The 21,103-nt window shown below is 36.7% G+C and overlaps 1 protein-coding gene across 1 annotated transcript in view; it reads right to left on the reverse strand.

Moving 5' to 3' along the window:
• The window catches only part of FAF1 (Fas associated factor 1), a 478,462-nt gene that overhangs the window by 150,127 nt on the left and 307,232 nt on the right, over positions 1-21,103 (reverse strand). The window contains exons 10-12 of the mRNA XM_005678443.3: positions 7,493-7,619; positions 6,498-6,561; positions 5,270-5,351 (exon numbers count right to left, since the gene is read on the reverse strand). Coding sequence (XP_005678500.1) covers positions 5,270-5,351; positions 6,498-6,561; positions 7,493-7,619 — 273 coding nt within the window. The remainder of the gene's footprint in view (positions 1-5,269; positions 5,352-6,497; positions 6,562-7,492; positions 7,620-21,103) is intronic.

Consider the following 21,103-nt stretch of genomic DNA (forward strand, 5'->3'; position numbering starts at 1 on the left):
GTGCGGCTGGTGGTAACTTCTGCAACTATAATTAAAGAGGCAAACCACTGGCTCTTCCTTATCTATAGATAAAATGGAAGCTTCATTCAACAAATATTTTTTAAACACCAGGTAATGCCAGAGCATCACAGACCCCTCTATGCTCCTGTTGATGTTCTCAGCCTCATCATACCAGGCAATCCAACTCTCTGTCTTGCATTGTTTTGCTCTGTCTTATTTTTTTGGTTGTATTTTCCCTGGTAGTTCAGACGGTAAAGAATCCACCTGTAATGCAGAAGACCCAAGTTCGATCCCTGGGTCAGGAAGATCCCCTGGAGAAGGGAATGGCAACCCAACTCCAGTATTCTTGCCTGGAGAATTCCACAGACAGAGAACCCTGTCAGGCTACAGTCCACGGGGTCACAGTCAGTCAGACACGACTGAGCAACTTTCAGCCTCAATTACAATCTTCTGGTATTTCCTTATGACCTTCTTTTGTTCAGAATTCTATTTGCTTGTTTTATTTATCTTACAAGATTTAGGTCAGAAGTACCTCCTCTAAAAATCTCCCTGAACTTCTAAGGCAGATGAAGTACCTCTCCTCTTTGCTCCTAAAGCATTTTATAGATCTATTTATATATTGTTTTATCTTCCTTACTAGGGCTTCCCAGGTGGTGCTAGTAGTAACTAACCTGCCTCCAATGCTGGAGATACATAAGAGATGCAGGTTCAATCCCTGGGTCAAGAAGGTCCCCTGGAGGAAGGCATGGCAACCCACTCCAGTATTCTTGCCTGGAGAATCCCAAGGACAGAGTAGCCTGGAAGGCTATAGTCCATAGGGTTGCAAAGAGTCGGACATGACTGAAGTGAATGAGCACACATCTTCCCTACTAGACTGTGGACACGTCAAGGACAGGAAACCTCTATATCCTAGGTCCTTAAATAGGCATACAATAAATATTTATGGCCTTCAATTCAATCAACATCCCTAACAGTTAAGGGCAAAGAAGAGATCATAAAACCGATTAATTCATTATCAGAAGTCAAAACTTTCCACGATATACTTAAACACAAGAACTTAGAATACCTGTTTCACTGAAGTTGAAGCTCTACTGTGAACAATACTGTAAATTTCTCATGAAAAAGGCAGAAAGAATGTGAGTACCCTCACCAAGTGCTCTCAAATGAAATCAGTTTGGAGCAGTTTTCATTAAGATGAATTGAATGCGTATTGTGAGAAACACTTTATCAAATGTAGTGTTTTACTTAGTGATTAACTATATAGCAGTTGATGAAGCTCCCCAAATCCTTTGTAATCCCACCACTCCAATAAACATTTAATGAGTATATAAGTTCAAAAAGCCTAGCAGAGGATTTAAACCTTCAATCTTGTTTTTATTTACTCTTAGAACTCAATTTCTCACTTCAAGTGAAGACTGCTGGTGCTCAAGGCTCATCTGTTGCCCTGGTAAAATTAATGTGTCTCCGACAGTTTAAATTAAACATGTGATGTTTAAGATGAAAGAAATTTAGTAACAATCCCATAGTATCGGTCATGCTTGCCTTAAAATGTTTGAACATAATAGGAAAACTCTTCTTAAAAATGATTCATTCAGAAGTTTTTAAAAAAATATCAAAAATAATTTCTTTTAACTTTCAAATGTGCAGTCTGAAAGAAGAGATGAGTTTGATAACTGAATACAGTAGTTTAGCAGTTAGCACTGAAAAGCTTCTGGAAGTAAGATGGTATAGTATAAAACACACTTTAATATGTTATAACACCTGCACTTTTACTTGGCCTCTACTGCTTACCCTTGATTTGCCTTTGGTTAAGTCATGTAGCTTTTCTGAGCTTCCTCATCCCTGCAATTGGAATACTGATATTACGTATCCCTATCTCACTGGTTTGTTGTGGGGTTGAAATGAGATATGTATGCATAGGAAAAAGCTTCACAAACCATAGTACACCATATAAATCTAAAGCAGTAGTACTATTTCTATACTTTCTAGACAATTGTTTTTAATTTTAAAGGAATATGTATATAATTTGGTTGATGACTAAAAATGTTTCTTCTCATATTTAATTTTGAATAACATATCCACTATGCAGACAAATCTTAAGTTTACAGCAATGTAATAAATGATACATAAACTGCTATTGACCTTCAACTTGGAAAAGAGAAATGAAGAAAGAAAAAAATCCCTGGACAAGCAGAAAAAGATAAAGATGGTTTAGGAGTCCAAAGAAGTCAATGGATTTTGGCATCAATCTAATATAAAACAACACATTTAATTACATGAACCAATGACTTTCAGTTGTTAAAATACTAATTAACTAATCAAAAACAATCAATTGTTTCATTAGAAATACCAGAAATTATTAAGAGTTTATGTTCCTCTGGTGATCAGCAGTCTGAATAAATCCAAATACCAATTTACTGTACAAAGGCACGCAGTAAAAAGTTCTTTCATCTATTACATATTGTATATTTAAATAAAATATCATCACTGAAAGTTATAATGTTTCTAATAGCTTTTAAAATGGAATTCAACAGATGACTATGCTTGTTTGGGAGCTATATTTAGATTATAAAAGACCCTTGTCTTTTCTTGTTACTCCAACTGCTTAGCAATCTTGCTGGAAAGCAGAGATAAATTAATCCCAAATACATTCATACCCAGCAATGAATTGAAAAATAGATTATTTTAGAACTATAAATATTCTTTCAAACATATTTATGTTCAACAATAAGTGATTGTTTAAATAAAATAATATCGCCATACAATGATGGACTCTATAACCATTAAAAATCTGATTATAATAAAGTATTCAGCATTACTTAAAAAGCATTCTTGCAAAAAAAAAAAAAAAGAAAGAAATTCACCTGAATCTAACAAAGCTTTAAGCCTTAATATCCATTTCTCAGGAAATACAGAGATAGAGGAACAAGTTAAATAATATCACAAGGAAACAATAACACAAATCGAGAATTTAGAACAATTTGTAATCATCCAACATGATTTCTTCACAAAGCAAATGTCATAAAAACAGGTGGTGGGGAATAAAGGGAGTATTTGCTTAAAAGGGTATAAGAAATCTGACTAACAAATATAATTTGTTATCCTTGACTGGATCATGGTTTCCCAATCAACCAGCGAAGTTTGAATATGCACTGGATACTAGATGATGTTAGGAAGTTATTGTTAATTATGTTACAAGCAATACTGGTATTGTGATTCTGTGGGAAAATATCATTATTTTTGAAAAGTGTATGCAGCTGTTTTTATGGGTAAACTATGATGTCACCTTGAAATGGCTTAGCAAAAATAATGAATATATAAGGGTATCCTAACTTATGCAGTTTAAGTTTCAATAATTTCAAAAGTTTAACTGCTAAAACTTAAAAAAAAATTTGCAACTTAGATTTCTTTTATATTTGCTTTTATGAATTTTGAATAATAAATTCAAAATTATTTTCTATTCCAGTCAAAGTTTGCCATTTTCAATCAGAGGGACTGAAACAAAAATTTACCATAAAAATTTATTAATCAAAATCATAAATCTAATAGCATAAATAATGTAAATAATTAAATCTCAAATGCTGCTTCTTTATAAGTATGTAGCAGTTAAACTTTTGAAGTTATAAGGCTTAAAATTCCATTAAAACTTTAGGATGTCCTGTATATAAAGAACCAAACATGGGGTAAAATTTTAGTGATTATTAAGTCTAGGTATAGGTGATTTGAGTGTTTATTGTACTATTCCTTTACTTTTTCTGTATTAAAAATTATTTTAGTAAAAGTTGAAATATTATAAAATATAATTAAGGAAATGATCATATATTAAAAGAAGAAAATAAGCTGTTTTAATGGGATTATAACATGACCAATTTCTTGTTAAATGTGTAAATGGGTTCAACAAAATATATAATAAAAAATGGAAAGAACATATCATAAAGCTAATCTGCATTAGAATGTATTCTTTGTGCTTCTTAGTATCTTCCAAAACCTGTATAGAAACTATAACACTATATTACTGTAAATATATGTCTTCAAAAATAAAATTCATTTAATACAGTTTTAATAGTTAAAAAATTGATGGTTAAAACAGACTTTACATGGGCTATTCAGCTATTCTTAGGGTAAAGAACAGTTTTATGTTTCTTAATCTAATTCACTGAGCTATCAATGACAGACTTAAGTTGATCACTAATTACTGTCTTGGAATTCCATTTTTCAAAGTTGTTTTATTTTTTTTTTAAACATAACCACATTTATTTAAGAATGTATTCCAATATTAAATGGCAAAATTCAACAATGCAAAAACCACAATTACTTTTGCACCAACCTAACAGTAAATTAGTTATTATTTTTCTTTAGGTCATAAGTAGAAACTAGAAATTCCAGAGCCATCCTTGCACTCTATTCTCAAAATTCCTAATTCCAAAACTTTTACTCTAACTCCACCTACACATTAGTCCTTCCTTCCTCCCTTTTTCCCTTTATTCATTAAACATTCAGAGTATTTACCTAACCAGGTAAAGAGCAAGATGAAAGAAATTCTTAACAGTAAGGCAGCATTAGAAAAGAGTAAGATTATGGGGAAATACAAATAGTATACTACTGCTACATTAATTAAGTGTAAGGCAGGAAATGGGAAAAGCTGAAGCTGTACAGGTAGGAAAGAGCCAGATAACTGAGGCCTGGACTGCAGTGTCAACATATAAATAGAATAATCGCATAGAATCTTCTTGCTCAAAATACAACTACTGATTTCTTGTTACATATTTCAATCTTCTTGATTTTAAGATCACAAAGCTCATTTCTGTATTTAAAGAAAAATCTTCTTGTTGTCTAAAATGACTTTTAGGAAAAAATATTACAGTTATTAGATATATACTATTAGATGGAATAATCATTTGGGGAAAAGACTGAAGGACAAATCCTTTAGCAAGAAACTGTCAATCACATAACTAAAAAGAATACAAGTACATAGCCTGGTCCCTTCTAAGCATGTCCACCTCTTTTTCCCCCTTTAAGAAAAAAGAAAGAAAGAAAGAAACCCTATTTCAAAGCTCGACAAAGTCTTCTGCAAGAGCCAGTAGTACCCTATCATACTACTGCTCTCTGACTGAAACAGGCATCTTGGTGATGATTAGGTTGGGAAATGGACCAAAAACAAAACCAAGTCTTCAATCTGAAAAAAGCGGAAAATATTAAGCATTGCCTCAGGCCTGGTGGTAAACCTATGGGATACATTGTTTAATTTAAAAAGGTAAATTGCACTTACATCTCGGGCTTTCACATAGAAGGCCTCTTGAAAAGCTGCTTCTAATGAGCCAATAAAAAATACAGGATGGCAGTCACCATATCTATAGGAAAAATTGCATCTATTAATTAAAATACATTTCAAATTTACTTCAAGTTTCACAAGTCTAACCAATGACTTTTAAGTAAATGTTGGGGCTAATGTCTTCAGTACAGATAAAACATTGAAGTATTTCTTTAAAGGCTTCATTAGTTTTTTGAACTCTTCTTGGCCTCTAGTGATAGATCAGAACACTGGAATTTTAAGTACATCAAGCAAATGGACTTAGTAACTGCCCCACTGCCATTTTTAAGTAGTAATTCCTGGTTACCTATTTCCCTAAGATTTCCTGATTACAACAGCCTTAAGTTTCCATTTTAGTTCATTTATTGTGGAAGTCCAACACAGAGAGAAATGATGGTCCCTTGCTAAGTTTCCAAATTACATTACATCAGAAAATAGATCTAAAGAGAAATATCATTTACATGAAAATTTAGGTTTAAATATTTAAACACCTTAGGAGAATCTCAAATACACAGAAAAATTTGTATTAGACTATTAAAAGAAGAAATGCTAAATGATTCCAAAATAATTAAAAGATTCATTTACATCTAAAAATGTTTAATTGTCTTTTTATCCAATAATTAAAAAATTTTTTTGTTTGTCCTAGGATATACTAAAAATTAGTATCCTATACCTAGTCCTTTTGGACTTCCCTAGTGACTCAGCATTACAGAATCTGCCTGCAATGCAGGAGATGTGGGTTTGATCTCTGTGTTGTGAAGATCCCCTGGAGAAGAAAATGGCAACCCACTCCAGTATTCTTGCCTGGGAAACCCCATGGTCTGAGAAGCCTGGCAGACTATGGTCCATGGGGTCACTAAAGAGCTGGACATGGCACAGTGACTAAACAACAACAGCCTAGTCCTTTTGCAAATATTGTCAAGATATTAAATTAGTAATCCATTTATTATGCTTCTATAATGACACAGAGATAAGATAAACACATCTCTGAAGTGGCATAAGTAGTTTATAGTTATCTGATTGGAACACTCTATATTCACTATCAGGACTATATGTGTAGATAAACATATACTTTGAATACTTTAAGGAGAAATTTTAAAACAATCTATGATTAAAGTTGTTTCAAAAAAAAATCACAGTAGCATTAAAAGAACATCAATTTATATAGTCAATTTCCTAACCCTACCTTGAAGAAAACTCTGCTGTAAATTGTAATAAGGCATCTCCTTCATTTTCTGCGTTTTCTGGCACTAAAAAACAAACAAAAGAAAAAACAAAAACAAAAAACCAAAACAAATAGACACAAAAAACAAACCACATAACATCTAATCCCACATATAAGAAATATATTTAATCAATAACGAGGAAATAAAATTAAATTTTCGCTTCTGTGATATATTTGAGAAGACATTTTAACTCCAGCTACATTAGAAGATTTCATCAAACCTTAGAAAAAAACCCCCAAAAATGTCAAGCTCATGAATTTTTGAAAACTGACACAATCTTGCTAGGTGTTCAAAATATGTGCCAGTCATCAATTATGATTTCAAAGTTTTCTTGAGGAATGACACTTGTAATTAAATTATATAAAAAGGCTCTCAAATTAAAGACCTAATGGGAAAAATCAACTTTATGTAAATATCACATCTATTTCTGCCCATAAAGGTTCCCTAATTTCAGAGTAAACGAGTCATTTATGGGCTTAGTTTAACAATCATCTTGTATGTAGTATCACTTAAGATCCTACACTGCATCCTGTCAAGTGCAACTGAGGGAGATGATATAGTTTACTTTTTTCCCTCCAAACATGGGTGAATGGAAAAATAATATAACTACTGATAAAACTGGTATCTCCAATAAGATGTGTGGTGATAACTACAGTCACAAAAAGTACAGCTATTTTATCAACTTCCAGACTTCAAGTAGATAGACGAATTCATACATGTGAAACAAGTTACATTCCCTTGAGTTTTTAATGAATTTTACTAAAGTATTGGGAATGGTTGGGCTTAAGATCAAAACTTAAGAAGCTCTAGTTCCTATGAATAATGTCTGCTTGCTACATTTTATCTCTCCAAACCTGAAAGTCAGGAAGAAATTCTTAAGTTCATCGCTCCTCATAAGTTGCTGAACTAGGAAGGAGAATCATAATGTTGGACCCAAGGAGCTATTAATACTCACTCATTGGAGATTTTCTCAGGGCAGATGACGCCATGCCGAATACTTCTCCATCATCCACCCCAAATTCGGAAGCATCTTCAAAGTCATCTCCATCACTATCACTAACCATATGAACATCGGTGCTTTGCTATTTAAGAAAAGTCCTATAATTAGTTTCATACTGACTTTAGGAAATCAAATTCCTAACATACAAGTTATATAATCATAATAGGGCATTAGAATTATAAAAATTTTATTAAATAAGAAGCTATTTGCTAGAGTAAAGCTTAATATTTCTCATTTTAAGGCTTATATATATATATTAAATATATTTCTAATCTTGCTATGATACCCCTACTAAAGGATGGAGGCTGAGGGAAAATGAAGGATGCTTACAAAATCAATGAAGACTGGGGTTTTTTTTATCAGTTTTATCCCCAGCCTATAGTACACAATTAAGAGCACAATAAACAAAGGAAATTGGAGAAGGTGATGGCATCCCACTCCAGTACTCTTGCCTGGAAAACCCCATGGACGGAGGAGCCTGGTAGGCTGCAGTCCATGGGATCGTGAAGAGTCAGACACGACTGAGGGACTTCACTTTCCCTTTTCAGTTTCATGCACTGGAGAAGGAAATGGCAACCCACTCCAGTGTTCTTGCCTGGAGAATCCCAGGGACGGGGGAGCCTAGTGGGCTGCCGTCTATGGGGTCGCACAGAGTCGGACATGACTGAAGCGACTTAGCAGCAGCAAACAAGGAAATGGGTAAAATCTAAGAGGTCAGAGATAAATAAGCTATACAGGTCTTTCAGAAAGCTTATGGGCAGGGTAATGATAACATTTTAAAACTTGCCATTTCCTTATTGCAATGGTTCTCAAATTTCTCATTAGTGAAATACGGTATGCCACCTCCATGGTATTTTTGGAAGGTAACACAAAATAATATATGAAAGGTCTTTTAAACTGAAGGCTATTAAATGAGATGCTTCAATTATAATGATGCTTCAATTCAATAAACATTTACTGGGAATTTACTACATGCTAGGCACTAGTGGTGTTGGAGAAGACTCTTGAGGGTCCCTTGGACTGCAAGGAGATCCAACCAGTCCATTCTGAAGGAGATCAGCCCTGGGATTTCTTTGGAAGGAATGATGCTAAAGCTGAAGCTCCAGTACTTTGGCCACCTCATGCGAAGAGTTGACTCATTGGAAAAGACTCTGATGATGGGAGGGATTGGGGGCAGGAGGAGAAGGGGACGACAGAGGATGAGATGGCTGGATGGCATCATGGACTCGATGGATGTGAGTCTGAGTGAACTCCTGTAGATGGTGATGGACAGGGAGGCCTGGCGTGCTGCGATTCATGGGGTCGCAAAGAGTCAGACACGACTGAGCGACTGAACTGAACTGAACTGAGGCACTGGTAAACATCCTCTGTTTATTTTGTTTTCGGCAACCTCAATTGAGATGTAAGGTACAACAACGAAAAACATTACTTTCAAAATATGAATTCAGCCCCTGATCTCTAAATTAGAGATTAAAAAAATTATTTAATGTTTTGGTTGCATTTGTGCTGGGCTTTTGTTGCTGCCAACAGGCTTCCTCTGGTTGTAGCATACAGACTTCCTCTAGTTATGGAAAGGGGATACTCATTGCAGTGGCTTCTCTTGTTGTGGACCATGGGCTTTAGCGTGCACGGACTTAGTTGTCCTGTGGCACGTGGGATCTTTCCCAAGCAGGAATCGAACTTCTGTTTCCTGCACTGGCAGGCAGATTCTTAACCACTGGACCACCAGGGAAGTCTGAAATACCAAACATTTGAATTGGGTTGTGAATACTGACAAATATTCACATCTTGGACAACAAGGGTGCCCCAGCAAGGTATTTGGCTAAATGCCTGTATGTACTATGTTTAATAAATCAGGTCTACAAAGATCACTTAATAAATGAAGTTTCTATATTTTAAATTATGGTAGTGTGTACCTAAATTATTAAAATGTATTAAAAGGAACTCAGGAGCAAAGATCCATGAAACTTGTCTAGAGGGGATGTTATAGTTCAGTCAGCCATAGAATTATAGATACTAAAACTGGAAGGGATTTTAAAGATCTCTCACTAATGGGTTTCACGTTTCTTTTCACAGAGTTACCTAGCTGTCCTTTGTTTTTGTTCAGTCGCTCAGTTGTGTCCAACTCTTTGTGACTCCATGGATTGTAGCACGCCAGGATTCCCTGTCCTTCACCTTCTTCCCAAGTTTGCTCAAACTCATGTCCATTTAGATGGTGATGTCATCCAACCATCTCATTCTCTAGTGCCCCCTTTCCTCCTGCCTTCCATCTTTAGCAGCATCAGGATCTTCTCCAGTGATCAGCTCTTCGCACCAGATGGCCAAAGAGCTTCAGCATCAGTTCTTTCCAATGAATATTCAGGACTGATTTCCTTTAGGATGGACTGGTTGGATCTCCTTGTAGCCCAACAGACTCTCAAGAGTCTTCTCCAGCACCACAGTTCAAAGGCACCAATTCTTCAGTACTTAGCGTTCTTTATTGTCCAGCTCTCACATCCAAACACAACTACTGGAAAAACCATAGCTTTGACAGTACAGACCTTTCTTAGCAAAGTTATCTCTCTGCTTTTTAATATGCTGTCTAGGCTTTTCATAGCTTTTCCTCCAAGGAGGAAGCATCTTTTAATTTTATGGCTGCAGTCACTGTCCACAGAGATTTTGAAGCCCAGGAAAATAAAGTCTGTGACTATCTCCATTGTTTCCCCATCTATTTGCCATGAAGTGATAGCACGGGATGTTATGTTTTTAGTTTTTTGAATGTTGAGTTTTAAGCCAACTTTTTCATTCTCATCAAGAAGCTCTTTAATTCCTCTTCACTTTCTGCCATTAGGGTGGTGCACTGGCAAATATGAGGTTATTGATATTCTCCTGGCAATCTTGATTTCAGCTTGTGAGTCATCCAGGAGTAGATACTATGGTCATCTGAATTAAATACACCCATTCTGGTCCATTTTAGTTCACCGATTCCTAAAATGTCAATGTTCACTCTTGCTATCTCCTGTTTTGACCATTTTCAATTTACCTTGTTTCATGGACCTAACATTCCAGGTTCCTATGCAATACTGTTCTTTACAGAATTGGACTTTACTTTCACCACCAGACAAATCTACACCTGGGCGTTGTTTTCACTTTGGCTCAACCTCTTCATTCCTCCTGGAGCTGTTTTTCCACTCTTCTCTAGTAGCATATTGGACACCTACTGACACGGGAGGTTCACCTTTGAGGTTATATCTTTTTGCCTTTTCATATTGTTCATGGGGTTCTCAAGGCAAGAATGCTGACGCGGTTTGCCATTTCCTTCTCCAGTGGACCACATTTTGTCAGAACTCTCCACCATGACCCGACCATCCTGGGTGACCCTACATGCTGTGGCTCATAGTTTCATTGAGTAAGGCAAGGCTGTGATCCATTTGATCAGTTTGGTTAGTTTTTTGTGATTGCTGTTTTCATTCTGTCTGCCCTCTGATGGATGAGCATAAGAGGCTTGTGCAAACTTCTTGATGGGAGGGACTGGCTATAGGGAAAACTGGGTCTTGTTCTGGTGGACAAAACTAGGCTCAGTAAGTCTTTAATCCAATTTTCTGCTCGTGGGTGGAAACTCAGGCCAAATGTAACCTCTTTCAAAAGGACTTATGCTAGCCTGAAATGAAATATGTTGACTTGGCAGGCTTTTCCTCCTTGGACATAACCAAACATTAATGCCCAGACTTGTAACATTTTCCCTCTTATCTTAAAGACAGTTTTCCCAATGGTTTGAATAGAGAAGGTACATAATACTTATTGGAAAAATGAGATGAATGGCTCTTGCCCTAAGCATCTTCTATCCTGACTTTACCACTATTTCTTACAGAAGCCTTGGTTCCATTTGCAATCCTAATGTTTCTTAAGTGTTTTGCTTTGTGGAGCCAAGATCTCCTCTTTATTTCAGCAATTCAACAGCTTAAAAATTTAAACCCTTTCTCATATCAAAACAGCGAGGGAAACTACTCTTCAAAATAACATTTTGTAGGACCATAACTGAACTAAAAAGCCTCTTGATGAAAGTGAAAGAGGAGAGTGAAAAAGTTGGCTTAAAGCTCAACATTCAGAAAACTAACATCATGGCATCCGGTCCCATCACTTCATGGGAAATAGATGTGGAAACAGTGGAAACAGTGTCAGACTTTATTTTGGGGGGCTCCAAAATCACTGCAGATGGTGACCGCAGCCATGAAATTAAAAGACGCTTACTCCTTGGAAGAAAAGTTATGACCAATCTAGACAGTATATTCAAAAGCAGAGACATTACTTTGCCAACTAAGGACCATCTAGTCAAGGCTATGGTTTTTCCTGTGGTCACGAATGGATGTGAGAGTTGGACTGTGAAGAAGGCAGAGCACTGAAGAATTGATGCTTTTGAACTGTGGTGTTGGAGAAGACTCTTGAGAGTCCCTGGGACTGCAAGGAGATCCAACCAGTCCATTCTGAAGGAGATCAGCCCTGGGATTTCTTTGGAAGGAATGATGCTAAAGCTGAAACTCCAGTACTTTGGCCACCTCATGCGAAGAGTTGACTTATTGGAAAAGACTCTGATGCTGGGAGGGATTGGGGGCAGGAGGAGAAGGGGATGACCGAGGATGAGATGGCTGGATGGTATCACTGACTCGATGGACATGAGTCTGAGTGAACTCCGGGAGTTGGTGATGGACAGGGAGGCCTGGCGTGCTGCGATTCATGGGGTCGCATATAGTCAGACACGACTGAGCGACTGAACTGAACTATACTTGAATTCTATCTGTGCTTCAGGTAGGCAAATATCTGGAGCATGAACTGCCTTTGAATTTTGAGGCTCAGTCTTTAAACAGGTAAAGGCTCAGGATATAAAAGGTACACTATACATTCCTTTAGAGTACTTAGCCAGGCTCACAGACAAGTGGAAAGAAACAAAGGTCCAGTATGACAAACTTTCTCGTATTCTCAGTCAGCTAAGCTATCATCTCAGCCTTCACTTAGTCTTGCCTATCACTTACCCTCCCTTTAAGAGGCATCAGATTAAGAAGGAGGTTTGGAGGACAGAAGGATAAAAAAGAAAGAAATTGTTCTATATATTATCTCCGCACCCCCCCTCACTGTTTTACCTTACTATCTCACATCTATCCTTTCTCCTAATCTAGTTTTCAGACAAATAAAAAACACTTTTCGTAAAAATAGGACTTGACCTCATACTAGGAAGGTGATTTTAATTTTGTGCCTATGTAATGCATTGTTTTTTCTTCACAAAGTATAGAATTTCCAATTCTCTTAAGAGAGAGATCTTAGAAAGACAAACCCTACAACAAGAATATCTTCAAAGGAGGCTAACTAAAAAGCCGATTTTGTTGAAAAAATTATATTTCAAATATAAATTATTGAACTATCTGCAAGAATGAGCTACTTAATTATGTATAAGGAACTCCCAATCTCTTCACATTTTCTTATCAGCCATCTAACAGGTTAGGAAAAGCTTCGTCCAAAAAATGAGATAAATAATCTTTTCTCTTTAATGTTTGCTGATGAGAATAGATAATCTCTTGGTTCAGAGATGGTTGTCCTAAAATTCTTTGAATTCAAAGAACTATTTATTGAGAATTTTAAAATAAAGGTAAAAATAAAGTGATTAACCTCCAATTAAAATAAATAAATTTATATTAAAAAATAAATAAATAGTCAAGATCAAAGTGTTTCAAAGGAAAAAAAATTAGTGATTCTATTTTGGCTTACTGCATTCACTTATTCCCTTCATCATTTAAAATATATCCATTAGCCCTACTAAGTGCTACATAGCCTGGACCTGGATGAAAGATATAGTGTATGTTCTTTCATGGAATATAATGTAATATATTTGCGACCCCAAGCACTGTAGCCTTCCAGGCTCCTCTGTCCATGGGATTCTCCAGGCGAGAATACTGGAGTGGATTGCCATTCCCTTCTCCAGAGGATCTTCCTGACCCAGTGATCGAGCCTACATCTCCTGCATCGCAAACAGATTCTTTACCATCTAAGCTTCAGGGACGATCCAATGTAATATACAGTTACAGGTAATTATAATAACTAACAATAAGTGTTAAAAAAAAGTGTGAACAATAGAGATCTCTTCAAGAAAACTGGAGATACCAAGGGAACGTTTCATGCGAAGATGGGCACAATAAAGGACAGAAATGGTAAGGACCTGAAAAGAAGCAGAAGGGCTTAAGAACAAGAATACACAGAACTCTACAAAAAAGGTCATAATGACCCAGATAACCACAATGATGTGCTCACTCACTTAAGAGTCAGACATCCTGGAGTGTGAAGTCAAGTGGGCCTTAGAAAGCATTACTACAAACAAAGCTGGTGGAGGTGACAGAATTCCAGCTGAGCTAGTTCAAATCCTGAAAGATAATGCACTTAAAGTGCTGTACTCAATACGCCAGCAAATTTGGAAAATTCAGCAGTGGCCACAGGACTGGAAAAACTCAATTCTCATTCCAATTCCAAGGAAAGGCAATGCAAAGAATGTTCAAACTACCATACAATTGTGCTAATTTCAAAGGCTAGTAAGGTAATGCTCAAAGTCCTTCAGGCTGGGCTTCAACAGCACATGAATTGAGAACTTCCAGGTGTACAAGTTGGATTCATTAAGGGCAGAGGAACCAGAGGTCAAATTGCCAACATCTGTTAGATCATAGAAAAGGCGAGAGAATTCCAAAAATCATCTACTCCTGCTTCATTGACTATGCTAAAGCCTTTGACTGTGTGGATTACAACAAACTGGAAAATTCTTGAACAGATGGGAAAATATTACTTTACCTGCCTCCTGAGAACCCTGTAGGCAGATCAAGAAGAAACAGAACTGGACATTGAACAACAGACTGGCTCAAAATTGGGAAAGGAGTATGTCAAGGCTATATATTGTCATCTTGCTTATTTAACTTACATGCAGAGTACATCACGCAAAATGCTTGGATGAATCACAAGCTGGAACCAAGATTGTGGGGAAAAATAGCAAAAACCTCAGATATGCATATGATACCACCCTACCAGCAGAAAGTGAGGAGGAATTAATGAGCCTCTTGATGACGGTGAAAGGGGAGAGTGAAAAAGCTGGCTTAAAGCTCAACATTCAAAAAACTAAGATCATGGCAACCAGTCCCATCACTTCATGGCAAATAGATGGTAAAAAAAAAAAAGTGGAAACAGTGACAGATTTTATTTTATTGGGCTACAAAATCATTGTGGGTGGTGACTGCAGCCGTGAAATTAAAAGACAGTTGCTCCTTGGAAGAAAAGCTATGAAAACCCTAGATAGTATATTAAAAAGCAGAGACATCACTTTGCTGACAAAGGTCCATCTAATCAAAGCTATGGTCTTTCCAATAGTCATGTATGGATGTGAAGTGAAATGAAGTGAAGTCACTAGTCGTGATTGACTGCGATCCCATGGACTGTAGCCTATCAGGCTCCTCTGTCCATGGGATTTTCTGGGTAAGAGTACTGGAGTGGGTTGCCATTTCCTTCTCCAGGGATCTTCCAGACCAGGGATCAAACTCAGGTCTCCTGCACTGTAGGCAGACGCTTTTACCATCTGAGCCACCAGGGAAACTGTGAGAGTTGGACCATAAAGAAGGCTGAGTGCTGAAGAACTGATGCTTTTGAATTGTGGTGCTGGAAAAGACTCTTGAGACTCCCTTGGGCTGCGAGGAAATCAGACCAGTCAATCTTAAAAGGAAATCAGTCCTGAATATTTATTGGAAAGACTGATGATGAAGCTGAAGCTCTAGTACTTTGGCCACCTGAAGCAAAGATCCAACTCATCAGAAAAGACCCTGATGCTGGGAAACATTGAAGTCAGGAGCAGATGGTGATAGAGGATGAGATGGTGGATGCCATCACTGAACCAATGGACATGAGTTTGGGCAAACTCTGGGAGATGGTGAAGGATAGAGAAACCTGGTGTGTTGCAGTCCATGTGGTCACAAAGAGTCAGACACAACTTAGTGACTGCACAACAACAGGAGTTAGGACAGGTAAGTTCAGTGGAGAGTACCTAAGATCATGGCAATGTGAGGAATCAGAGCAAACTTCTTAGAAAAGAAGATAACTAAACTGCTTGAGACAAAAATTTAGAACTCATGTATACATAAGGGAAGCTCATAATTAAAGCTGATATTTCTTTCACCAACTACTCACTATGTTAAGAACCTAGTTAAAAGTCTGGGATACAGAGAAAATCCATGGTTCCAGTTTTCAAGAAATTCCCATTTTAAAGCAAGACATATTTGGTGGCAAATATGTGTTTTTCAGTGTTATGGGATACAATGAAAGTTTAAGCAAAGACTACTGAAGAACAAAGGAGACTGTGCAGGCCTCATGCAAGTGCTAATATTTCACCTGTATCATTAAAAAATATTATATATTAATGAGATTATCTCTTCAACCATTACCTGCTTTGCAAATATTTTCCCCATTTACATTTTCATTTTATTGTGCTTTTGGAGACTAGGAACTTGTTTATTTTTACATTATTGGACTTTTGCTTCATAGCTTTTCTTTCTGTTTGTGGTTAGGAAACCCTTTTCATTCTGACCTATCTTGCAGTTTTTGTGTTTCCCAAAGTGCTTAACAGAGTGCCATACGCATATTGGTTTTAATGTGAACATGAGGTTTTAGGACTAGCTGCTTTAGTTTACAGGTATGCTTGGGCCTCCCTGATAGCTCAGTTGGTAAAGAATCCTCCTGCAAGGCAGGAGACCCTGGTTCGAATTCCTGGGTTGGCAAGATCCACTGGAGAAGGAATAGGCTACCCACTCCAGTATTCTTGGGCTTCCCTTGTGGCTCAGCTGGTAGAAAGTCCGCCTGCAATGCGGGAGACCTGGGTTTGATCCCTGGGTTGAGAGGATCCCCTAGAGAAGGGAAAGGCTACCCACTCCAGTATTCTGGCCTGGAGAATTCCATGGATTGTATAGCCCATGGGGTCACAAAGAGTTGGACACGACTGAGCAACTTTCACTTAAAAATGATATCAATGTTGTGGAGAGTGTATAATGGAAGATTGTTGGGGAAGGGGCTGAGCTCTAGGGAGAGAAAAAACACAAGCAAGAAATTGGATATCTTAAAAAATCAATAAAAAATTACAAAAAATAAACTAAATCATCAGCTCGATGTATGGAAGTGGAATGTGGACTGGCTACAAGGCAAGGAAGTTTTCAGGAAACTAGATTATAGCACTCAAACTGGCATACTTAGGAATTTGGACTTTATTCTGATGTCAATAGGGAAATCACTAATGATTTTCAAGGACAGGACTGTTCAGAGAACAACTCTGATGGATGGGTGGATGTGTGTGTCTACAAGCGTGCGTGCATGTGTGTCTTTTTTGTGGTGATTTGGTACCATTTGGCAGATTAGATCTGAAGACATGAGAAGGAATACTTATTTCAATGTTCCAAGTGCAAGGACTTGAGAGTTTATACATTAATAGCAGTGAGAATTTAGTGAGAATTTAATAAAGGGGACAAACTTAAAACATACTTCAGTAGAACTGAGAAGAATTGTTCATCATTTAGATTTGAAGCTTTAAAAAGGTGGAAGAGGCACATAAAACCAAATTCCTAGTTTGGGTAACTGAGTGGTAGGGAAGGTCAGGTCTGGTAAGCAAGAATATTGAGGCCAGTTCTCAGAATACATCTGAGGAAGCTGTAGGACATCCAAGTAAAAACATCTAATAAGCAACTTGAAAAAAAATCTTCTTAGGAGCTCAAGAAAGAGGTCCAGAAAAGATTTAGATCTGGAAATAATCAGCAGATAAATAATAGCTGAGGTTATAGAAATGAATAAGATCATTCAGTTAAATTTAAAAAAGAACAACAATAAGGATAAAAGTTTACAGAATATATTTCAACTGGTGAAGAAAAGAGAGATGAAGTAAAAACTATCAAAGATTAGAAAGGCAATTAAGACAAAGAATCTGAGATGTAAGAACTGAGGAAATCTCAATGAAGATAAGAAACAAACAGATTCAGAAGGATGAGAATTAAGTAAAAAGCAGTTATGGTATGATGAAAAAAAAAAGGATAAAAGATCCTGAATTTATAAACCAAAGAACAGGTGTTAAATATTTTGCCATTTTCTATATGACTCTAGGCAAGCATGATTACATCACTACTGCAGGGGGTGACTTATATTGACACAAAGATGGCTGTGAAAATGAAAAGATATGGTGTAGTATGGCATTTTATAAAATCTACTTTTTTCTGTCCCAAACTGTTTTTTTATTGAAGTATAGTTTATGTACAGTATTATAAAAGTTATAGGTGTACATATAGTGGTTCACAATTATTAAAGGCTATATTCTATTTATATTTGTAAAATATTGCCTATATTCCCAGTGTTGTATAATACATCTTTGTAGCTTATTTTATACATAGTATTAGGTTGGTGCAAAAGTAACTTAATTTCTGAAAATAAAATTGCCTTTCTGAATATGAGTTCCCAATCACTGGAGGTATTCAAGTAAAATCTCTGTGATAATTTGTTGAAGAACATCATCAGGAATTAAAGTATTTATGGAGAGCTTTAGTAGAATGTATTAGGTTGGTGCAAAAGTAATTTTGGTTTAGCATTGCTGAACTTTGCCATTTGATATTAGAATGAATATGTTCTTAAATAAGTGTGATTATGTTATACATCATTTTAATGTGCATTTCTTGCTTTATCTGTTTTGCTAATGAATTATTACTTTCTGTTTATTTTATATGCATTTTAAGACTATGGAAATGATGTTAGACAAAAAGCAAATATGAGTGATTTTCTTATTCGAGTTCAAATTGGGTCATAAAGCAGCAGAGATAACTCACAACATCAACAATGCATTTGGCCCAGGAATTGCTAATGAATGTATAGTGCAGTGGTGGTTCAAAAAGTTTTGTAAAGGAGACGAAAGCCTTGAAGATGAGGAATGTAGTGGCTGGCCATCAGAAGTTGACAATGACCATTTGAGAGGATCATTGAAGCTGATCCTCTTCACAACTAAATGAGAAGCTGCTGAAGAACTCAACATGGGACCATTAAGGTCATTTGGCATTTGAAGCAAATTGGAAAGGTGAAAAGGTCAATAAGTGGGTGTCTCATAAGCTGACTGCAAATGAAAAAATTGTCATTTTGAAGTGTTGTCTCTCTTACTTCATGCAACAATGAACCATTTTTTGATCAGATTGTGACCTGTGATGAAAAGTGGATTTTATATGACTACTGGTGACAACCAGCTCATTAGCTGGACTGAGAAGCTCCAAAGCACTTCCCAAAGCCAAACCTGCATCAAAGAAAGGTCATGGTCACTGTCTGCTGCCCTTCTGATCCACTACAATCTTCGTAATCCCAGAGAAACCATTACATCTAAGAAGTATGCTCAGCAAATCCATGAGATTCACCAAAAACTGCAATGTCTGCAGACAGCATTGGTCAAAAGAAGGGACCCAATTCTTCTCCACAACAACACCTGACTGCATGTTGCATAACCAACACTTCAAAAGCTGAATGAATTAGGCTAAGAAGTATTGGCTCGTCCACCATATTCACCTGATCTCTCAGCAACTATCACTTCTTCAAGCATCTCAACAACTTTTTGCAGGGAAAATATTTCCACAACCAGCAGGAGGCAGAAAATGCTTTCTAAGAGTTCACTGAATACTGAAGCATGGATTTTTATGTGACAGGAATAAAATTATTTCTCATTGGCAAAAGTGTGTTGATTGTAATGGTTCTTATTGTGATTAATAAAGATGTGTTTGAGCCTAGTTATAATGACTTAAAATTCATGGTCCAAAACCGCAATTACATTTGCACCAACCTAGTTTCACCTTAGTCAGCAACCTGTATTTTGGCTCTCACTTCCCTCTTCCTGAAGGGAAAGGCTACCCACTCCCATATTCTTGCCTGGAGAATTCCACAGACTGTATATTCCATGGGGTCGCAAAGAGTCGGACACGGCTGAGCACTTTTCATTGCCCTCTCCCCACTGGTAACCACTAGTTTGTTTTCTTTATCTGTGAGTCTGCTTCTTTTTTGTTATATTCACCAGTTTGTTGTGTTTTTCAGAATACAGACATATTCTGTATTGTCTGTGATATCCAGGGATATCACATAGTATTTGTCTTTCTCTGTCTTATTTCATTTAACACAATAACTTCCAAGGCCATCCATGCTGCTGGAAATGGTAAAATTTCATTCCTTACTATGGCTGAGAGGTATTCCATTGTGTATGTGAGCACACACATGTGTGTATGTAAAATACTGTAGATATTAATACATATATACACAAATATATAATGCCAGGACCCCTGGCCTGGGGACCCTAACATGGGGCTCAGACCACTCAGTCCTGTGAGAGCCTCTGCAATAAAATTATTCTCCAGTTTGTGACTTGGGACTATGAGACTTGATTATATCATGAATCTGCCCCTCCTACCCATCTCACTTTAGTTCCTTTATGTCTTTAGTTGGAGGAGATCTTTTCTGGTAGGTTCCAGTCTTTTTCATCGATGGTTGTTCTGCATATAGTTGTGATTTTGGTGTGCTTGTGAGAGAGGTAAGCTCAGGATCCACCATCTTAAATGATCTCCCAAAGACTATTATCTGACTCTAACAGTTAAATTCAATTTTAGTCACATAGCAGAAAGAAGCCATGCTGTAGTGAGTTAACAAAATAAACAATGAAGAAATAGAGTCATTCGGTACAGATTACTCTAAGAAGCTTGGCTGTGAATAAAAGAACAGATGAGTTAAAGCTTGAGGGGAAAACTAAATTTGAAGGAATATAATATATATATGTAATCTATATATTTATAATACAATAATATAAATAAAACATAATATATTTTTATATAATGTATATATATTTATATTATATACATATTTAGGATGAGAATATATATATTATATCTATAATATATATAAACATTTAGAATGAAGAGAAGACAATCCAATAGACAGAGGATTAAAAATGCAAGAGCGAGTCCTTACCCTTCCCATGTTGTACGGAGAAACTAGTTGGAGTAGGATCAAGATAATGGGCAGAACATAGACTCTAACAACAAACATTTCAGCTAACAAATTAGGGTAAAAAAATCTGATGCTGATATAAAAACATCCTAATTTGAACAGTCAAAAGGATCATAAATATCTTGATGTATCAAATCAACTGGGACAGTTTCAAAGAACAGCAGGTCCCTCAATGACTGGAATAAACATATTTTGTCTTAGCTTAGTCCCCTCCTTCACCTCCCACCTGGCTGCCCAGTCCCACTGTGACACCCAGTCACCTTTGGAGCTCGAAGCAGCTACCATAAGCTAAGTTTTTAAGTAATTGTCTTGCCCTGGGAGTGTGGAAAATAAGAAAGAGACTTTGTTTCAATAAAAACCAGTGTGTCTGGTTGAAACTTTTTCATTTAGGCATTTCAGTTGTATGCAGAGATCAAAACATGAATAAAGAGCCAGTTTAAGATGGCAGAGTAGAAGGACGTGTGCGCATCTCCTCCTGTGAAAGCATCAAAACTGCAACTAGCTGCTGAA

The sequence above is a fragment of the Capra hircus genome, chromosome 3, assembly GCF_001704415.2.
Source record: "Capra hircus breed San Clemente chromosome 3, ASM170441v1, whole genome shotgun sequence".
NCBI lineage: Eukaryota > Metazoa > Chordata > Mammalia > Artiodactyla > Bovidae > Capra > Capra hircus.